The sequence below is a fragment of the Drosophila busckii genome, chromosome X, assembly GCF_011750605.1.
Source record: "Drosophila busckii strain San Diego stock center, stock number 13000-0081.31 chromosome X, ASM1175060v1, whole genome shotgun sequence".
Lineage (NCBI taxonomy): Eukaryota > Metazoa > Arthropoda > Insecta > Diptera > Drosophilidae > Drosophila > Drosophila busckii.
This window is the reverse complement of record NC_046608.1, coordinates 16,366,777-16,387,631: the sequence shown is the minus strand read 5'-3', so window position 1 is coordinate 16,387,631 and position 20,855 is coordinate 16,366,777. Positions and strand designations below refer to the sequence as shown.

The following is a 20,855-nucleotide window of genomic DNA, read 5'->3' as shown; positions in this document are numbered from 1 at the left end:
AAGCAACTGAAATTAAAGATGTTTAGCTCTAAAAATCTATAAAAAAAAAAATACAATACATAATTTGCATAGAGAATAAAAGAATAGCTCGACTTTGTTATACACTTAGCCTTTGACTTTGTCTAAAATCTGAAAAAGAAAACAAATTTGTATCAAATATTAAAAAAAAGGCGCAGAAAAGTTTGATTTTGTTGCAATGTTAATTATAAAATAATAGTAATAATAATGAAAAAAAATTAGCTACATATCTTTTGCCTACTTTTGCTATTTTATGCTAATAATGTAAATAATTTGTCATTGCTTTTGTTTAATTTATTTAGCGCATTCTCAATTTAATTATAGTTTTGGGCTATAGAAAATTTTAGATTTCATTGACGCATGATCAATAAATTTATTAAACAATGTTTAGCATTTTTTTTGTTTGAGTCGTTTAGTATAAAATACAAAAAATTGCATAAAACACGCGACGACACGGAACCGGAACACAATAAAATTTATAGGCTACACACACACACGCACAGTGGGTGGGGTGGAGTGGTGTGGTGTCTGCCGAAATGAAAAATAATACTGGATTACTTGGCCACAATGGTCTTGAATATGGTGGGACGCTTATGAGCGGGCAATTGATTATTACAGTAGCTCTTAATAGTCTCTAGATCGATTTCGGCATCCGGCGAGACAATACAGATGACGCCCAGACGCTGACCCCAGAGCTTATGTGGAATGCCCAGAACGGCGACATCATTGATGCTCGGATGCGAGATGAGCGCCTTTTTAATCTCCGAGCCATAGACTTTGTAGCCGCCCACATTGAAGACATCGCTGCTCTTGCTGAGAAAATAAAAGTTGGTATTCTGATAGGTGCAGATGTCGCCGGTTTTCAAGAAATAGGGCGAGCAGCCCTGCTCATTGGCGCTGCCAGCACAACGCAGTGGATACAGATGCTCGGCAGCAATCTCCAGCTCGCCCACGGCGCTGCTTAGCGCTTGAGCCTTTTGCTCCGCGCTGCAGCTGATGAGCTGCTTGCCCGCGCTGTCCAGCAGACGCGCCGTGATGCCCGGCAGCGGCGCTCCTAGCGTGCCCGGACGATACTCCAGCGGATTGTGTGCGTCGTCTAGCGTGGGACCCATTACCAGACCCGTCTCCAGCATGCCGTAGTACTCATAGATGCTCTGGCCTGTAATCTCGCGCCAGCGATAATAGACCGACTCGGGCAGCAAACTAAAGCCCGTGGCCATCAGTCGCACCTTTTGCTTGCAGTGATTCACAATGTACTCCACCATGCGCTTGTCCTGCGCAAACATTTTGTCGTACTCCGCAATCAGACGCTTGTAGATGATGGGCATGGCCAGAAAGATGTTGATGCGCTGCTTGGATGGACTGTTGATGCCCAGCAGCGAGCTCCAGGCATTGTGGCTATCGAACTTTTGCTGCAGCAGCAAATTGCCGCCGACGCTGAGCAGCGCGCCCATGGCCGCGTGCATGCGATTCATGGACATGATGGGCAACATGCTGTCGCTGCCCACCAGGCGCCAGGCGCTCTGCAGGCAGCGCATTTGCGCCTCAATGTTGCGATGACTCAGCAGCACGCTGTTGCGCCCATTGGCCGCATTGGGCGTGTAGAGCAGCATGGCCGGCGCATTGGCATAATAATCATTGGCCAACGTGCTCTCCGGTATGAGCGCGCCATTCAAGCCCACCAGCTGCTTGGCATACATCGCTGTGGAGGAGACGCTCTCCGAGCTGGGCAGAAAGCCGTGATCCACTATGATGCTCGCCGCCTGCAGCTTCTGCGCCATCTCCTGCACCAGTGGCTCGCACTCGAGCGTTGCTATCAGCAGTTTGCTCTTGCAGTCCGTCGCCTGGCCCAGCAGCTCCTCGGGCGACTGATTCGGCTCCAGCGGCACCGCCACCTGCCCGGACATCCAGCAGCCCCACTGTATCACAATCCACAGTGCGCTGTTCGAGCTCAGGAAAACCACATTCGACTGCGAGGCGCTGCCTGTGGAATTCAAATTCATTTTATTAGCTCAATAAATTAATAAATTAATCAATTCAGGCAAACAATTAATATAATGTATATTAAGTTAGTTATTACAACAATTTCGATGTTTAGCATTTGTTTATCTTCGAATTTGTGCATATCTTTTTCAATTAATTTGTTAAGCATTCAATTTTATATTTTTATTTATTTTTAGCTAACACATTTTGCTGATAAATTTTATATTATAATTATGTAATTTCCATATGCATAAATTGCTTTATTGCTTCAATTAATTTTCAGCATAAGCTTTAAGCAATACTTTACTTTTGAAATATGTTTTCAATTAATTTATTAGGCAAAAAAATTATACAAATTAAAATTACACAGCTTCTTGTTTAATGCTGCAATTTTCTTTTTTTTTTTTAATATTGCTCTATGATGTTAATGATCTAACAAATTTTGCAAATGCATTTCTTATACTAATAATTATAATTTGTATAGTTTTATTTTTAAAATCTTCTTAAATTCGTATTATAAGCAGAATTTTTTCAAAGACTAATACTATAGTATACGTACTAGTTATTTTAAATAATAAAAAAAATGTTTTTAAATATATCTTACTAATGTTAAATATTACTAAATTAATTTGATTTACAATTTTTTAAATTTACTAATGTATTTAGTTCATATCAGTATTATACTTTTTTTTATAAAAGTTCTATAATATTTACTAATGTGTTTATATTTTGCGCACTTTTTAAATTGTTTTGGAATATATTATTGATAAACTTAATTGATTTTTGATTTAAATGTTGTTGCTTTTAATTTACTTGATAAATTAATTTTTTAAGTTAACTTCAATAAATGGAAAAGCTGTAAACTCACCACAGAAATTCGATATCTGTATGGCCAGCTTCTTGGCCGTTATATAGAGCTGGAAATAGGTGAACTCGCCATTGAGGTCCTTGACAGCTATTTCATCTGGATAAAGCATGGCCTTCTTAAATGTGGGCACCACAAAATTGTTGCGCTCATCTTCGACGAAACTGTTGCGCAGCTTCTCAATAAAAGTGTCCTGGAGAGAAAGAAACGCATAGCGGATTAGATTAGATTATTGGGCTTGCAACTTGGAGCTCACCTTATGCACCAGATCGGCCGAACAGAAACGGACTAGGGGCCGCCACTGGAATCTTTGCATGCGCCGCAGTGACAACATATTTTTTTGAAAATGGGGAGTATTGAAGTATTGATTGTAATATTGGTTTGTTTTGAGTCAAAATGATTTGAGGTCAAGTCCCGAATTCAACGAAATGGATAAATAAATTAAGTTTGCAATTTTTTTTTGTTTATAACACACAACTCACAGCTTGCTAGAAAGTGAAAAGAACAGTGTTGTAAAACGTACGAGTTTGATTTTCAATTTTTTGTTGTTTTTTTTATTACAATGTAAATGGTTTTTGTTTTTTTTATTTACACATTTAAAAGGCACGACACAAAAAATTACATACATAAGTATATAAAAAAATAATGCTGCAGTTAAAAATTAAAATTTTAAGTATATAGTTTATAATAAACGCCGTTATAAATATTTTGGTACAAGTCAAAATACCAAAACAATAAACATTTGTTTACAACAAAACTAAATGGCGATGTTCGTGTTTTTTTTTGACAACTTAATTAAGCATAATTCACAATAAGTATAAACTATATGTATGTATGTGTGTGTGTGTGTATGCATGTTAAGTATGTGGCGTATGTACATGTAATTTTAATTCGAAACAAATTATATTGTATAATGGAATTGCTTGCTGTTTAAAATATTTTCTTATATTCGTTTTTAACACATGGCCAACATTAACTGTAATTACAACTGCAAAATTGCATAGTTGTTATATTAAATGTTTATATTTTTAAATGCCCTTGCGCATTTAACAAAAAGAATCACAGCTTATGAATTTTACACAAAAAAAAAATTATACATAGCATTCAAAACAAAAGAACACAAAACAAATGTTTGTAATTTTGCGAGAAAAAATTAACAACAAGCAATTAACAATTTGCAGCTGAGATTTTTTACAATTTATAATTTGTATAAGAGCAGAGCAAGAAACAAAACACAATTCAATTTAAATTATATGGCAAATGTGGAGCAAGACATTAAATGCATTCAAATTATATAAATATTTTTCAATTTCAAAGTTAATTAATACAAAGCAATAATTTTGAGCAGCTTTAGTTGCTTTATAAACAAAATATATACAATCGATTTATATGGGTTCTCTTATTAAAGAAAATAATAAAATTGAACACATTGTGCAATTATTTGAATTATTATTTATATCATTATTATTGCCTATGCTCAAAAAGTATTAGAAATTGCTTGCATTTAATATTGCCCACAATTGTTTTTAAAATTCTAACAATTTTGTATTAAGTATTTGCATATATTTTATTACATATGCTGGAATTTTCAATAATTAAAATAAATATTAGAGATTCACTATTTAAAAGTTTCAGCAGCTGCTGGTTTGAAGTCAAAACAGTTTTTGGAATTTAAGCATAAGCTTTTTATAATAAAATATTTATAAATTATTGTTAAATAAATTCAAGCAGTATCAAAAGATTCGCTGGTAAATTTCAAATTAATTAAGTATGTTAAAAGGACAATAAAATATTTGTTTAAACAATAACGCATAATTTTTGAGCATAGCTTAAGTTTGTCTTGCGCTTTCTCTCCTTGTTGTCTAACTCTATCCAACTTTTATATAAACAACAAAAGTATATAATAAGCAGAAAAGCTTAAACAACAATATATGCGCGCTCTCTCTCTCTCTCTCTCTTGCGCTCTCACTCTTATACAAAAGTATACTAAAAAGTATAAAATGCTTGTTCAATTCTATTCGAATATTTGTTGATTTAAATGCAAAAGTAAATTTATGGCTGTTGCTAAATGTTGTCGATGTGTTGTGGTTGTTGTTGTTGTTCTTGTTGCTGGCTGTCTGTGTTCTCTCTCGTGCTGTCTCTGTCTCTGTCATTTTGGCGGCGCCACTAGACACGCTTGGGTTTGCTAACAATTGTATAGTTGAGTCCATTATAGCTGCGATGATCCAAACTGGCGGCGGCGGCGGCGGCGGCAGCATCTGCAATGCTCTTGTTCGTTGTGGTGGGCGTGGCAGCAGCATTATTATTATTGGCGGGCAGTGTATTATTATTGTTGTTGCTACTGTTGTTGTTGTTGTTATTGTTGTTGCTGCTGGTTTTGCGCAAAATGCCATAGCCCAAGTGACTATCGTCGGCCTTGCGAAAACTTTCGGTATCTGGACTAGCTATCAGCTCATACTCATTTGGCGGCGGTGGACTGCAGCGCAAACGATTTGGCAGCGTTACATTAACAATTGTTTTATAGCCACTGGAAGTCTTATTATTTGGCGATAGAAAATCCAAGCGATCGTAGTTGGCCTCAGCAGCTGGAGCGGCGCCCTCGCCTATATCGATGTCTATAATTTTGGGTGTATTTGGGCTGCTGTTGCTGCTCTGCTGCTGCTGCTGCTCCTTGCGCTTGCTGAGCGAACGTTGACGCACAAAATCATTGTCAGCGACGCTGGGAATGCGCTCACAATGACGCACATCGCCCACGCCGCGCGTCTTCCAGGCCTCGGTAATGTTCTCAATGCATTCGTAGTCACGCTCCAGCGGCAGCTTGCTGCAGCTTTCATTGCGCAGCGGCAAATCCGGCGGCGGCAGCTGTGGCTCTGGTGAGGGCGAAGGCTTCAGTATAACAGCAGAGCCTCCGCCGCCATTATTCTTGCTATTGGCATCCGAGGTTGACGAGGTCGTTATGGCAACGGGTTCGTACTTTACTATATGCTTAAATTTATCACATGGTTGTTGCTGCTGCTGGGACTTGCTGCTGCTGCTGTTGTTGCAGTTGCTCGGCTGGTCCAGCGCTGTTGGCAGCTTGCGTGGCGGCTTGCTGGGTATATGCTTGGTGGGCACGCTTAGGTTAATGCTATTGGCTGAGAAGTTGTTGAGCGAGTCGTTGCTGCTGATGAAGCCATGCAGCGAAATGCAGCTCTGGGTAGAATTGATTTCGAATTCTCCAACGACGGCGTTGCTCGATGGCGACGGCGGCAGCGGACTGCGTGAGCCTGGCTCCATGCAGGCGGCAGCGCTAAACTGATTCTCGCCACACTCGATGCTGCTCAGGCTGTCGCCGCTGATGAGCTTCTTCATCGACTTCATCTTGGCCGACATGCAGCGAAAGACTTCCTGCGGATTGGTGTGATCCAGCGTGAAGACGCCCTCGCCTGTGGTGCACTTGCGTCCCGCCTCGAACGTAAACTTGCCATCGCGATAGCCGTACTTGCGTATAAAGCGATATGGCCACATGGCTATGGTCACATTCAGATCCTCCGATTTCAGCTGCAGCTCCGTTGGCGTCATTTGCAGCATGTACGTCTTCGGTTCGATGTTGCAGCGTATCGACGCCTCCGATGGTATCAGTGTTATTATAAACAATCCATCCTGCAAGCGCAAAAAAAGTTTCTGATTAATTCAAATGTTCATTTAATATTTAATTACAAACACTTGCGTCAATAGCTCTGATTACTTTACTTCTCAGACTGTTGTAATCTTAGAACTTTGTCAACAAAAGCAAACTGGGTGATAAAAAAGACTAAGCTATCATTTTATAAATATTATTACAAAAAGCATTTAGGCATTTATAAATTGTTGAACACAAAACATAGCGAAGAATATTTTGAAGAGATTCATTCAATAAATGATTTAAACGAAAATATTTGAAAATAGTTATGATGATTATAAAATTTAAAAGCTAATACATTAAAAATTTAAATTAAATTTAATATTTTTAAGCACATAAGTAATATGCATATAATAAATATTTGAAGATAATTTTTGAAAAACATAATAAAGGAAATGATTAAAAAATATATAATACTGAACAAGTAAATAAAAAATTTAAATTTAAATTAATTTTTATAAATACATAGAAGAAAACAACTGAATAAAAATTTATAAAATTAAATAAGTAATAAATAATAATAAAATTACATATATATACTTTAGCATTCAAAATTGAAATTAGTTTCAAAATCAAGCAAGCCTCGATTAAGTGCACAACTTTTCAATTTTATTAAGGCAACAAATTTTTACCAAACAAAAATTCGTAGTCATACTTTAGTTATTTTAACTTTTAACAACATGGACGTGATAACGAAAGCACAAGAGCCAGCACCAGAGGAGGCAATAGCAGATGTTAAAGCAACATTAACATATAATATAATCCCAACGAACTCAATCGCGATTGCGGAGGAGACGACGCAGGACGCCGAATCAAACTATTTCGATGATTTGAAAATATATTATACAAGTCTATCGGCACTGCATATCGATAGCTCCTTGAGCGACACTAGTTTGGAATTGTTCTACAAATCGAGCATTACATCGCATGCAGAGTCGGCGGAGATAGAGGTTGACTTGTGGCGCCTGCCGCTGGAGGAGAGGCAATGGCCAAAGGCGTCGCGCACAATGCAGTACAAGGAGTTCATAGATCGCTTGATCGCAGAGCTGTGCGGGAATAGATGCACCAGGCGCAGCCTCATTGTGCAATGCATTGAGATGCGTTTCCAGCAATTTCTGCTCACGGTCTTGTCGTCGTTTTTCTGGCAGCAGTCGCTCATTCAGCTGCCAGTGACGATAACGCGACGTGGCTTGCTCAAGGCCGTCAATTGGCTAACGCAGCCCATAAAGCAAATTACGCCCAAGGAGCTGGTGGAGCTCTTTGCTGTCGCCGTGTTGTGCGAAATTGATGAGCTCAAGGTTCAATGCTGGCAATGCTTCGCCGAAATGATTAAGAAGCGAAATTGTGGCGCTGCCATTTACATGTACTCCAGGCGCATGGGCGTGGCAGTGGAGCGTTGCCTCATCTATATGGTGGGCGTGACACTTATGCCCTTTGTGGCAAGTCGTGAGTTTCGGCGCTTGGATTTCAATCTCATCAAGCGTTTGCTTGCATCCAGCACTCTGACTGTGAATACAGAAATTGAGGTGAGCTAATTTTGTAAATTTAGAATACGATATTCAGTGTTTAACTTACGATATTCACGCACTAAAATGAGACTCTGCTGCGTATTAAGAACTAAATTTTGTAAATTTACGATACGATATTGAGCACTAACTAACGATTATGTTGATTTATACAATATATAAAAATTATATTTTACGATAATTACCTCTTGTGCTTACGATATTCAATTCAATACGTTTAAAGCATTCTATGCAGTCATTGAAATTTTGTAAATTTACTTTACGATATTCACTAACATGTTGTTGCTCATATTCTGATTAAGAACTAAGCATATTTTGTATATTTACGATACGATATTTAGTATTACCTTACGCTATGCAAGCTTACGATATTCACTCTAGCCTTATGCTGTTATTATATTGATTTACACTCTACAAATATAATACTTTACGATATTACGCTTGTGCTTACGATATTCAACTCTCTTCAAAGGTATTCTATGCAGTCATTTATTGGTTAGACGGCGATTGGACTAAACGCCAACACGTTGCGCATTTTCTTATGAAACAAGTGCATTTGGAAAAATTGCCTCTAGTCTTTTTAATTTCAATACCTTTTCGCAAAGACGGCCCCGAAGCGCTTTACTATTTCTCTCAATCCAAGCGCATGTTCAATCGATGTCTGTCAAGCGTTCAAGCCGGGTAAGCATTACAGCATAAACTTTAAGCTTACGCTAATGTTTATAATTGTTAACAACTATTAGCATGCAGCGAGAGTATAAGCGCGGCTGGATTTATGATCCAAATTGTAGCTATCATTGCAGCGAAGCTGCTCATAGCAGACAGCAGTTTGTTACTTATAGAGAATTCATAAATTATTTAAAATATTTGCAAACGCAAGGTAAAAACTATGGCAAGCTTATTGATGGGCAAAGACAAACTGATGACTGACAAAATTCTACGCATAATACGATTTTTAACTACATTTTAATGCAAAACTTAATGTTAAGCCAATTAAATGCTACTATGTATCGATAGTATCGATAACTGACAAAGTATATGAGTTTTAAATAAATGTTTCAGCTAAATTGGAACTGCAAAGGTTTTTATGTAATAAATAAATACATAATTAGACTAAGCGTTACTATCGATAGTTTTATGACTAACCAACTTATACAACATAGAACTGTTAGTTGTTAATCCCTGCGCACTTACAAATGAGCTGCAATATAGATCATTATCCTCCTCGATGGCACCGTGGGCTGCATGTAGACCGCTATTATCGCAAAAGGCAACGGTTTGTAGTGCTGTAACCCAATCCTTAAGCTCCTCATCGCTATTGGTATTCAATGTCAGCTGTCCATTCCGTTTGACAATATGTATTAGCTGAGCTGGCGGCGCTTCTTGTGTGATCTTTACACAATTTTCCAGCGTAAATATTTTTGGATTCTTATCATCTTTATTCTCGCCGAGCTCAAGGCGTGCAATGCCATGACGACTGGCTTTAAACAAAAGGCAATAGCGACTGCATGATTTCTAAAAGACAAATAAATCAAAATTATTATTCAAATAATAAAAGTGCAAAGCTTAGCATTAAACATAACTGCAATTAGGCGAAATTCCACTACGGTCCCTATAAAAAAATGTTCAGACATCTGTTAAACACATCAAATAAATATATAAATATAGCATGAATCCCCCAACACTTGTCATACATACAAAACTACATAAACACACACACGCATACATAACTTAGCATGTGTGTGTGTGTGTGTGTGTGTGTGTGTCAGGCGCGCACACGCAAAACGAAATCACAGTAGACATTGGTTATATGACGCAGCTTTTATATGAAATTATAACTTATAGGCAAACAAATTGTTTATTAAAAAATTGCTAATACTAAATGATCGATTAGGCGCAAACTTAAGCATTTGTTAGTAGTTCTCATAATTAATAAAAATGTTTTGCATTCTATAAATGCGTGTGCGTCTATTTGCATATAATCTATATTTACTGTATTTTCCATTTATTTATTTATGTATTTTTTTTTTCTTTTAGCCGTTTAGCATTTTAGTCTTTCTCTCCCTTTCGCTCACCTTATGCTGCTTCATTTGTATGCAACAAGTATGCAGATGGAGATATATCTACACACACACACTCACACTTATGCACACACACACACACACGCACACATGCATACACACATGTCTCTGCCGCAAGTCCTGTTTAAATGCGCAGCTTTGCCGAATATGCATACATATTTGCAACATAATCATCATTGTGCTGAATAATTCTACATTTTTACACATTGTTTATAAATTTAAGGCTTGTTCTCTTACCTTTTTCGAGATACGATTTAGCGAAAATCCAGTTTGTGTTGGAACATTAAGATATCCAGCTAAAACAGGTATTTCAACATCCATTCTTTCAGTTTTTTATTTCAGTTTGGGTTTTTTTTTTGTCAAAACAAAAAATGCGATCGTTTGTCACTTGGCGTTTAATTCACTTATGCTTAGTCTTGCGTATTTTGTATGTTTGGCACATGCACACTGAGATTCACACTTCATATTTACATTTAAGCGCAACTAAAAACACTTTACATGCAACAAAAAAAAAATACTTGGAGCGATTACTTTATTTATTTATGCGCTTCCAGAGCTGCATTTTATATTATATCAAGCGATCGATAAATGATATAAAAGTTGTGCAGAGACTAGTATTTTTCTTAACTGTGCTCATAAAAATACCATAAAACTAAGATCACAGTGCTACATATGCATATCGATAGTATTTCTTGTCAGTGTTGCCGTACGTTAGTATTTTTACAGTCACCGTAACGCAAAAATGCGCGCATGTCGATAAAGAGTGCTGCCAACTCGCTGCAAACAATCGTTTATACCAATCGATTACACTTGCTGTGCAAATAACAAAAACAATAATAGTTTTGTGCAAAATAAAGTAAATAAATAATGGCGCACGATCGCGAAGTGCTACGCATGATATGGGAAGGACAAATAGGCATATGCTTTCAAGCCGATAGCGATGAAATCGTTGGAATTAATCCAGAACCATTCTACTTGATGGTGTCACGTCTCAGCTATCTACCTTTGGTCACAGACAAAGTAAGTTTGCAAATAATAAGCGAAACACACAAATAAAAGCATTTGTTTATAGGTACGCAAATACTTTACACGCTATATAGCGGCGGAGCATCAAGAGGGTGCTGCCTGGTTCGACTATAACGGCACACCGCTGCGTCTGCATTATCCTATAGGTGGGTGGAGTTGAGACAGCCGACAGTAACAAGTGGGTTGGGAGCTAAGCATGCACCCAGCGTTGCAGTAATCACATTGGGCAGCTGGTTAAGCCTTTGCCTTGTCCACCTGGCTAACGCCTTTGACTTAAAGCTAATTACATTTATGCTCTTGTGTTACAGGTGTGCTCTATGATCTGCTGCATCCGGAGGAGGATAGTACGCCCTGGTGCATTACCATACATTTTTCCAAATTTCCCGAAGACACGCTCGTCAAACTTAATACAAAGTAGCGTATTTGTTTATATTTATATAACTCGCATTTATATAATTTGTTTAAATTGTTAACTTTAAGAGAACTGCTGGAATCGCATTACTTATCCTGCCTAAAGGAGGCCGATGTGCTGAAGCATCGTGGCCTGGTTATATCCGCCATGCAAAAGAAGGATCACAATCAGCTTTGGCTTGGCCTCATTAATGATAAGTTCGATCAATTCTGGGCTGTGAACAGACGTCTTATGGAGCCCTACAGCGATCAAGAGTCCTTCAAAAACATTCCAGTGCGCTTCTACTTTGATGACGTGAGTTTACTTTTTTCATTGCATAAATAACTTAAGGCATATTGTTGAACTTTAAAAGCTTGAGAGACAATAGGAATTTACATAAACAAAAATGCATTTGAAATGAGTTAGTGGTAGTATTAAAAAAGGCATTAAATGTTAGTATTATAATTTATTATAAACAATGCCTTTGAGTTAATTTTATTTATTTCCAATTATTTATTTTGCTAAAAATATTTAAATTAGATTACATAACAAGCTTAGAAAGAATTTTCTTGTTAACAATTAATTTTTATTGAAATAGTTTTTGCTAGAAATATTTTAAGCAGACATTTTCTTATTAAATTAACAAGCATGATTATTTTATATTTTATGTAAGAAACAAATTAAAAAGAAAATCGCTGCAATCGTGGCTATAAATTTAAAAGTTTATAGGCAAAAAAGATTTTTTCCTTGTAAGTTATTAACATTATTGGAAGTAAAACAAATTATTTGTAGCATTAAAATATAGCTTTTAATAATATCTAAATTAAATTACATTATTTGTCAACTACTTTAAAATAATATTTCTTAAAAATGTGCTACAAATCAAAATATTATTTAAGCCATGTCGCCCTTTTTAGCAATTAAAGTAATTGAAAATGCATTACAGCTGCTTGAGCTAGAAAAATTAGTTACGCCTAGAGAGCAAAATTATGATTATTATAAATGTTTTTCTACATTTTGTTCTCAATAGGATTTTACGTACATGCAAAAGTTGATAACGCCGCTAAGCGAAAGTGGACAAAAGAAGAATTTGGCCGATCTGATGGTTGAATTATCGACACCTGTGCGCAAAGCGGGTGAGTTTTTCTACAATTTTTTGCTTTAACGGATTTTCCGGCTATCAATTACCACAAGAGGCACTCGGGGCACTCAAAGCCAAAGCCCAAAGAAAAATGCACGAGCTAAGGGACCGAGAGAAGGGAGAGCGCAGGGGCGGCGGCAGACAAAGCAGAGACAAACGAAACGTAAAGGAAGAAAAAGGTGCCAGTCAGTCTGGTGTGACTTATGTATAGAGAGAATTTTTCTATTGAAACGATGCCGAGAAGAGACCTAAGGGCAACTGCTGCCAATCATGCTTCAATTCATCAATGTCCAGTCAACAATAACAACAATAAAAACGTAGGAGGAACATGGCAATGGCGAAGAAGAAAAAAAAACGATTGAACAATAGCCCCTAGGCAGTCAGTCTATCTCGCTCTCGCATTCTCTATAGAATCGATGGCCATTCAGCCTTTAAGCGAAAACTGCTCGGAAAAATGCGCTACAGTAAAAACTTTTGAAAAGAAAAATTCTTTTCAAATCGCTGCTGGAGAACTGACCTGCGGCGCCGGCGCAAGACACAAGTGCAAGCGAGAAAGAGAGAGAGAGCGCGAGAGCGAGTGCGAGCGACTGAGCTTAGACATTTGGGAATTCCATAGACGAGAACAACAATAGGCGGAACTAAATACCTGCGGCTACGGGATTTACGAATTACGAAGTGAGGCAAGCATCTTAACAGAAAAATGCTTTAGAATATTGTTTTGAGAAAAATTATTGTTGTTAGTATGTAGTAGTAGGCGAAGTAGTTACTTCTAGTACTCTTCGGCGTTTCTTTTCATTGACAAAGCAAAAAGTGCTTTACGGCTAAGGCTAAGGGTATTTCCCAGCTCTCTCTCGCTCTCTCTCTCTCTCTCTCTTACACTCAGTGTAAGGTGTGAAATTTTTATTTGCATGCTTCGCCCAAAATGCGCTGTCGGAATTTCCCATTTGAAAGGTGAGAGATGCAAAAGATCCTTTTTGTGTCCTGCCACGTTGTAACACGTATTTTCCCAAAGGTCATCCAACGTGACAGTTGCAACAAACTGTTGCTCATGTCCTTGATGCACAAATACACACACACACACACACACACACATATGAGCGCAGTTTTGTTATCTTAAGGTGCATTGCATCCTCCAGCTAAAGCCTTAAGAACTTCACTGCTTAAGTGGGCCATGGAACATTTCTCTTCCTCTCTCTCTCTCTCTGATTAATTCTCTGTGTGGGATTAAGATTACAAGTTAATTATTGTCTGCCTTTAACTTTAATTGCTCCCAGCGTCATGCAAATTGTTATGGCTTCAATTTATGGCAGTTTCTTTCTATTTTAATTAAAACTAACTCTAAACTTTTAGCAACTTTTTAAAAATTCTAGCTTCAAAATATTTAAAAAATTTGAGCTATGAATTTATTGTGTCCGCAACAGTTTTACTTAAATTAAAAATTTTATACGATTTTCTAAATGATTTCTTTAGAGTTTTTGATCAAATCATTTTACGGTATTTAATTATCTCATTTGCTTATTTCTACAGAATTTTATACAAGACCTTCCATACTCTATTTTAAATTATTTCCTAAGCACTAAAGGGCTATAGTTTTTGATATAACATATTTTAAATAAATAATTATACATATACTTATTTCTATAGAATTTTATAAAAAAAAAAACACTGCTATATTTTTGTGCAATTTAAAAATCTCTAGGCTTAGCTCTAGCATATAATAAATTAAGGGAAACGTAGAATATTTTTCTATAGATTTTATAGTATAATAAATAAATTAGCTAATTATCTATGCTAAATACTATTGGCTGAAATATATAGCATTTTCTAATGTTTCAAATGCATACAATTATTAATTTCGTAAACAAGTCTATATTTCAATAGAGCTCTATTAAAGATTTGCGCTGCTATATATCGAGGCAATTTAAAAAACAATGCGAAAAGGAATTTAGATGAACATAATACTCTCCCCACAATGCAGAACGTTGAACGTTGCTTATGCAAAGGGAGCCGCCTAGGGAGCTGGGGAGGCATAGTGGATTGGAGGAGGGCAGTGGGGGAGGAACTTCATGTAGTCAATTGGCAATTGCAGTGAGCAGCGCAGCGAGTGAGCAGAACTTCAATTGTATCCGCATCCGCCATTGAAAACGCCTACAAATCAGACTAGAGTTGATATAAAAAGAGCGAGGGGTTGGGGCTGGGTAGAGGGGGTGGGTAGAGTTTAGACTGGCTGGCACGTACGCTGGGCTGGCGGTCTCCCCAGGCCGGCAGACACGCATAGACATGCATATGCAAGTGCGTGCATGTTGCGTATTTGTAATGCGTGCATGTTCATTAGAAAATTTGTATTTAAATTGAAATGAAAATTTTCAAATATACAAAAAAAAAAAGAACAGAGGCGCAACGTAAGAAAAAAAATGCATACAAGTTGCTTCAAAGTAGATTCCGAGAAATCAAAAAAAAAAGACCAAAAGCAATAACAAGCTAACACACAAGACGAAGAAGAAGCAGCAGCAGCAGGAGAAGAAGAAGAAGAAGAAGCAGCAGCGCATCTAAGACGCGTCAAAAATAAAAGAAACGTAACACAAACTCCAAACGCATTTCTTTTTTGGCTTGTCTGCTTTGGATTCTTTTTTTTTTTTTATTTTGTTGTTGTGCGTTTTGCTTTCATGATTTGCCGCCTGTTCTTTTGCTGCTTTTGACGTTGACTGCGGATTTGGCGTTCACCGGAAAGCAGCGTCAGCAACGTGTTGTTGTTGTTCTTGCTGCTGCTGCTGCTTTTTTGGCGTTGACGTTGGCGTCGGCGGCTTTTTGCGTCGCTCTCGCTCTCTCGCAATGTTTGCAAGCGTCTGTGCGTGCGTGCGTGTGTTTGTGTTAGTGTGTGGCCAACTAGCGATAGTCAAAAGTAGTTAACTGCAAGTTTGAAAACTTGTAAAAAATAAGCTAATTTAAAATATTGCTTATTGTTAGTAAATTTATAAAAATATTCCAAAAGTTTACAAATTGTCAAAAGTAGCTAAATTAATTTTTGAAAACGGCTAGCATTAAATATAAGCGCTAAATAAATAGCTCAAAAATACACATTTTGTCTGAAAGTAGCTAAATGAATAATAACTAACTATACAATACTAAAATCATTTTAAATGGTTTACCTATTTCATATAAAATAATTCATTGGATTAATAAATATTGGCAAATAGCTAAAAGCAGTTGAGTTAATTTTAGAAAATTGCTACAAGCTGTTAATTTAAAATATGTAATTTAACAATATTAACATATTAACATATTGGTTACAAAAATAAAGCCTACATAAATATATAACTAATCTAATAATTAATTAGCTAACTTAATGCCGCAAAATTTCTGAAACTGACTTTCTCAAACGTAAAAATAGTTGAATTCAAAATAATTAATTTTTATTGTGCATTAAAAATAGTTCAATAGCTTTATGCAGCTAAATGAATTCCATAGAATAACACAAAATAATTAATTTTTTAATTTATTATTGCTAAATTAATGAATTAAAATAGTCTAATATGACTACAGATAAAAAAGCGAAGCCACAGCTGAGAATTGCCAAAGCGGCAGCACTGATGTTTGTGTAGGTTGTGCCTGCTCTCTCGCTTTCGCGCGCTCTCTTTCTCTCTCGCTCTCTCTCTCTCTCTCTCTCTCTCTGTCTGTCTTCGCATGTGTGAAAAGGAAGTTCTGAGATATCACCTCCGCTTATTTGTATTTTACACCTTCAGCTCGCCGCCGTCGTCGGAAATCGCACCTCACGCTCAGTTCACAGCTTCGTTGCTGCTGCTGCTGCTGCTCTTGTGTGTCTGTGTGTGTGTGTGTGTGTGTGTGTTTATCACTTGGCTGCTGCGCTCTCTCGCTCGCACTTGTGTGCACACTTGCTGCTCTCGTATCTTTTACGGTCAGCAGTTTTCGTTTGCTTTCCCCCCACCCCACTCCCCTTTTCAGCTGTTGCATTTGCCACCTTTGCATTTGCTTAGACCCAATTTCGACACATTTTGTTTTATTTTATTTTAGTTTATTTTTTCTGTTCACTTCTTCGTTTGCATTTCGTCAATCAGACCAAACAACAGGACACAGGCACACACACAATGTGCACTTGTATATGTGTGTGTGCCACGCCCTTTTGCATTTTGGGTGGGCCCTGCGGCAAGGCCAGGCGACAGCAGCAACAGCAGCAGCAGCTGCAACTGTTGCCAGCAACAAGTTGCTGCTTTGCTTTTGACATTCAAAAAAAAAAACAAAATCGAGAAAAGGAAACAATTGCCGCTTTGAAGGCAGCAGCTTAACATGCGATTGTTTATTTTAAGGATTAACAGCATTTTCACATTTATTTTTTAAATACAAAAACTAATTTGAATAGCGCAGGCAAACTACGAGAGATAAATTAAAACAAATATATAAAATAAAATAAAAAATAGCTTAGTTTTATTTTAAGCAATTAAAAAATTAAAATATTTTGAAATATATTTATGAAATCAATCAAAAAATTAAATAGAGCAGTTTTATAAAGATTTTTCAACAAAATTATGTTTTTATTCATATTTTTGACTCGAAATGCTTAAACAAAAAAATTAAAAAAGTCTTAAAAGTTTTTTAAGCATTAATAAAGTGGGAATTTAAAAAAAGATTATTATAACACAAATAGTGTTTTAAAATATTAAACTCTACGTATTATAAATATCTTTAGTATTATATCTTTTAGTTTTGTGTGCTTAAGAAAAATCAAAATTATTTTAACAATAGCTTAAAAGATTTGTTGTCTGAATTTTTCAACTTTTTTTTGATTTGACTATTGTTCGATTTTAAAGCGTCGCCACATCCGGACAATCGGGCAATTGCAAGAAAGAGATAGAGCGACAGAGAGTGAAAGAGATACGCTGCTTATGTGTCTGATGTCAGCAGTTTACCCCTGCCCCGTGCTCTATACTTCCTGTGATGCATATATACATATATATCTATATATATATATATATATCTGTTGTTGTTTTGGTTAAAAGTTGTCCACTCGACGCTTTTCGGGGCCAAATTGGCAATTGCAACAACTTTGTTGCTGCGTCAAAACAAATTTGCAAGCTGAGAAGCGCAGAGAGTAGAGTGGAGAGTGGAGAGAGAGAGCAGAAGAGCGTAGAAGATTAGCAAATTTTACTTTTTGCCACTTGTCCAGGCGTCACTGAACTGTAATAATAAAGACGTTGAAAGCGGAAGAACTTAGAGCCAAAAGATATGATAAAAACGAAAAGTACAATTTTTGATATGCTGTCATTCAAGTTCAATATACCAAAGAGAGAGAGAGAGAGAGAAAGACAGCTAGAGAGCGAGCGAGCGAGTCGGCGCTAATTTGCTTTTTATATAGTACGTACTTTTTATGGGTTTATAAAAAGCACAATCGATTAAATTATTATGATGATTGGAGGGTACCTTGCTTATCAGATACATTTCGCATTGCAGTGCGTCTATTTATAGGCATGAGCTATGACCAGATCCAGATCCCCAGTGGAATGGAAAATGAGTTGACTTCAAGTTTCAGCTTTTTTTTTGCCTTTACAAAAGACTTGAATTGGCTGCAATAAATTGTTAGACGCTTTGGCGCCAGACAGTTTGTGCTAGAATGTTCTCAATGTTGTTTTCATTTATTATTGTTATTCATTGTTTATTGTCATTATTAGCATTCACGTGCCACACGCTTAGATTATAGCTATATGGCATATATATATATCTGCTCTGGAAACCCTAATCAAACTAGACTATGCGCGGAATTTATTATTTATTGCTCACACACACACACACACACAAACAACAACAGCAACTAATAATAATAATAATCAATACTTATGTCTTAATGTATTGGCGTCTATAATTCTAAATTAATGTGCAGTGAGTTATGCAACAAAAAGTAATTTTATTTATTCTTAATAAACGATCGTTAAATCTTGAACTAGCTTCATTTTGAAACTTGTTACTCTAAGGATCGTTGTAATAATATAGATAAATATTATATAGCATAGAAGCTATATAGATACTGATCCTCTAACGATCATTACCATAAATAATTTATAACTTTATAACAAAAGTATCTCTAAGCTCTTGAAGCTGCATTTTTGATAATCGTATAATATAAATAAACTTTGCTGCATTTTAAAAACTGATTCTCTAACGATCGTTACAATATATATTATATAAGCTTTTCCTTGAATTAATATAGTAAAAACTTTTCGTAAATAACAAAAGATAAACGAAACAAAAAATAAACTTTGCTTAAATCTTAAAAGTAGCTTCATTTTAAAAACTGTTACTCTAACGATCGTTACAATATATATTATATTAATTTTTTTGAGTAAACACTAAACTCTTGAAGCTTTATTAACTGATCCACGTTACAATAAATAATTTAAAACTTTTCTTAAATAACAAAAGTAACTCTAAGCTTTTGACTGCTGCTCTAACGATCGTTACAATAAATAGATTATGAACTTTATATAGTAACTCTAAGCTCTTGAAGCTTCATCAACTGCTGCTCCAACGATCGTTAGAATAAATGAGTTTAACAGTTTGGAATAAGAACTAAAATTGCTCAAAGAAATTTAAGTAAAACGTTTTGAATTGTTACCGATTGATCAATTAAAGCTTAAAATGTATATAAGATTTTGCTTATAAATAAAAATATGAATTTTAGCAGCTGAACTCAACGCTATAAGATCGCTTTTGAAATAAAGCTAGAACTGATCGTTATAAGATTACCGAGAATAAAAACTCGAATTTGAAACTTTGAATTTGAAACAATGACATATATAGACTGAGTGGCGTATATAGAAGAAAGAGAGAGGTGTGTGTGTGTGTGTGTGATCGATTCGTATCAGCAATGAATTACGTATCGTACATTGTTCAACGTACATGCAGTGGCTCGACGTATACGTAGATTTAGACGTATACGTCTCTACTTGAACTCGACGCGTTGCACAAATCTTATCGCGTGGACACACTCACTTCGCTTCCCACTGTATATATATATATATATATATATATATGTAATAATCAGGGCATTATCAGAGCTGTATGCCATAAGTGCTTAGTATACACACACATATATATATATATCAAGTGATATGTTATATATGTATGTGTGTGTACTAGTTATTTATGTGCTGAAAGTATCTGCAAAACGCCAATCTATAATTACAATTTACCAAGCTATAATTATATATGACGAAAGTCAAATCCACTTGAGAACTTAAAACCGAAAACTCAGCGATAATGTTTGCTTTGATTTTAATACTAATCAGCTTGGCGCCAAAGTTCCACCAAAGTTTACAAATCGTAAAGATAAAACTATAAAATTTTTGTAAACGCTCTAGCTACTGATTTATCACCCAAACTCATAAACTTATCACTTTTTATTCTCTTTTTTCTTTTTACAGTGGGATTTCGCACTCATGGCATTGATCTCCATGAGGAGACGAATCTTCAATGGATGTCCGAGCATTTGAGCTATCCCGACAATTTTCTGCATTTATTCGTCGACTATAAAAGCGCCTAAGCAACAAAAGCAACAACAACAAGTTTAAAGATTGAAATTAACCAGTGAGCGTCTTTTGGTTATTTTTTTGTCTCGATCTCTGCAACGATCGACAGGTTTAGCTTTAGTTTTAGCATTTAGGCTCAATGTACAATATTTTATGCATGTACGAATATTTATTCTATAATATTTAGCTTCATTTAGCATTTATACATATATAAAAACAAGCAAAATGATAACAAAAAAATAATAATAATAAATATGTATTTGTTGTAAATAGAATGTTTTTTTTTGTATTATTTCAAAACTTGTTCAAATTATAATAATTTAGATTTCATTATGTCTTTAGCCCATTCAAAGTTTTTTTTTATTAGGAGAGCAGCAGAGTTCCAAGTACCAGGCCGAATGCAGCGTATAAAACTTCCAATCGAGTCGAAATCTAAGCTTAATATTAATAAAAATAAATAAAATAAAGTTATTATAAATAAAAATTGTTTTATTTGTTAAGAAATTAGAAAAAAGAGAACTGGAAGCTGCATTTTCGAATAGATGATTTTCGATTTTACAATTTAAGCCTTTGCCAATAACTTTTTAGAGCCAAACTGCAAATTCGAGTTCCAAACTTCGAACAG

At 35.9% G+C, this 20,855-nt stretch overlaps 4 protein-coding genes across 4 annotated transcripts; 2 read left to right on the top strand and 2 right to left on the bottom strand.

The window, feature by feature from the left end:
- Positions 1-386: 386 nt before the first annotated feature.
- On the bottom strand, positions 387-3,311 carry LOC108605710 (malonate--CoA ligase ACSF3, mitochondrial). Its single transcript, XM_017995501.1, has 3 exons — positions 3,123-3,311; positions 2,870-3,059; positions 387-2,002 (listed from the first exon to the last, which is right to left on the bottom strand). The coding sequence occupies exons 1-3, from the start codon at positions 3,198-3,200 to the stop codon at positions 573-575; spliced, it is 1,698 nt and encodes a 565-aa protein (XP_017850990.1). The 5' UTR covers positions 3,201-3,311; the 3' UTR covers positions 387-572.
- A 1,493-nt stretch (positions 3,312-4,804) lies between these two features.
- On the bottom strand, positions 4,805-10,632 carry LOC108607236 (fibroblast growth factor receptor substrate 2). Its single transcript, XM_017997914.1, has 3 exons — positions 10,372-10,632; positions 9,248-9,568; positions 4,805-6,508 (listed from the first exon to the last, which is right to left on the bottom strand). The coding sequence occupies exons 1-3, from the start codon at positions 10,453-10,455 to the stop codon at positions 5,033-5,035; spliced, it is 1,881 nt and encodes a 626-aa protein (XP_017853403.1). The 5' UTR covers positions 10,456-10,632; the 3' UTR covers positions 4,805-5,032.
- Positions 7,118-9,105, top strand: LOC108607238. The gene is made up of 3 exons (XM_017997915.2): positions 7,118-8,053; positions 8,526-8,734; positions 8,797-9,105. The coding sequence occupies exons 1-3, from the start codon at positions 7,208-7,210 to the stop codon at positions 8,981-8,983; spliced, it is 1,242 nt and encodes a 413-aa protein (XP_017853404.1). The 5' UTR covers positions 7,118-7,207; the 3' UTR covers positions 8,984-9,105.
- Positions 10,633-10,929: 297 nt separating the features above from the next.
- On the top strand, positions 10,930-20,391 carry LOC108605600 (autophagy protein 5). Its single transcript, XM_017995377.1, has 6 exons — positions 10,930-11,154; positions 11,207-11,306; positions 11,469-11,574; positions 11,641-11,866; positions 12,582-12,687; positions 20,126-20,391. The coding sequence occupies exons 1-6, from the start codon at positions 11,002-11,004 to the stop codon at positions 20,242-20,244; spliced, it is 810 nt and encodes a 269-aa protein (XP_017850866.1). The 5' UTR covers positions 10,930-11,001; the 3' UTR covers positions 20,245-20,391.
- The last annotated feature ends 464 nt before the right edge of the window (positions 20,392-20,855 follow it).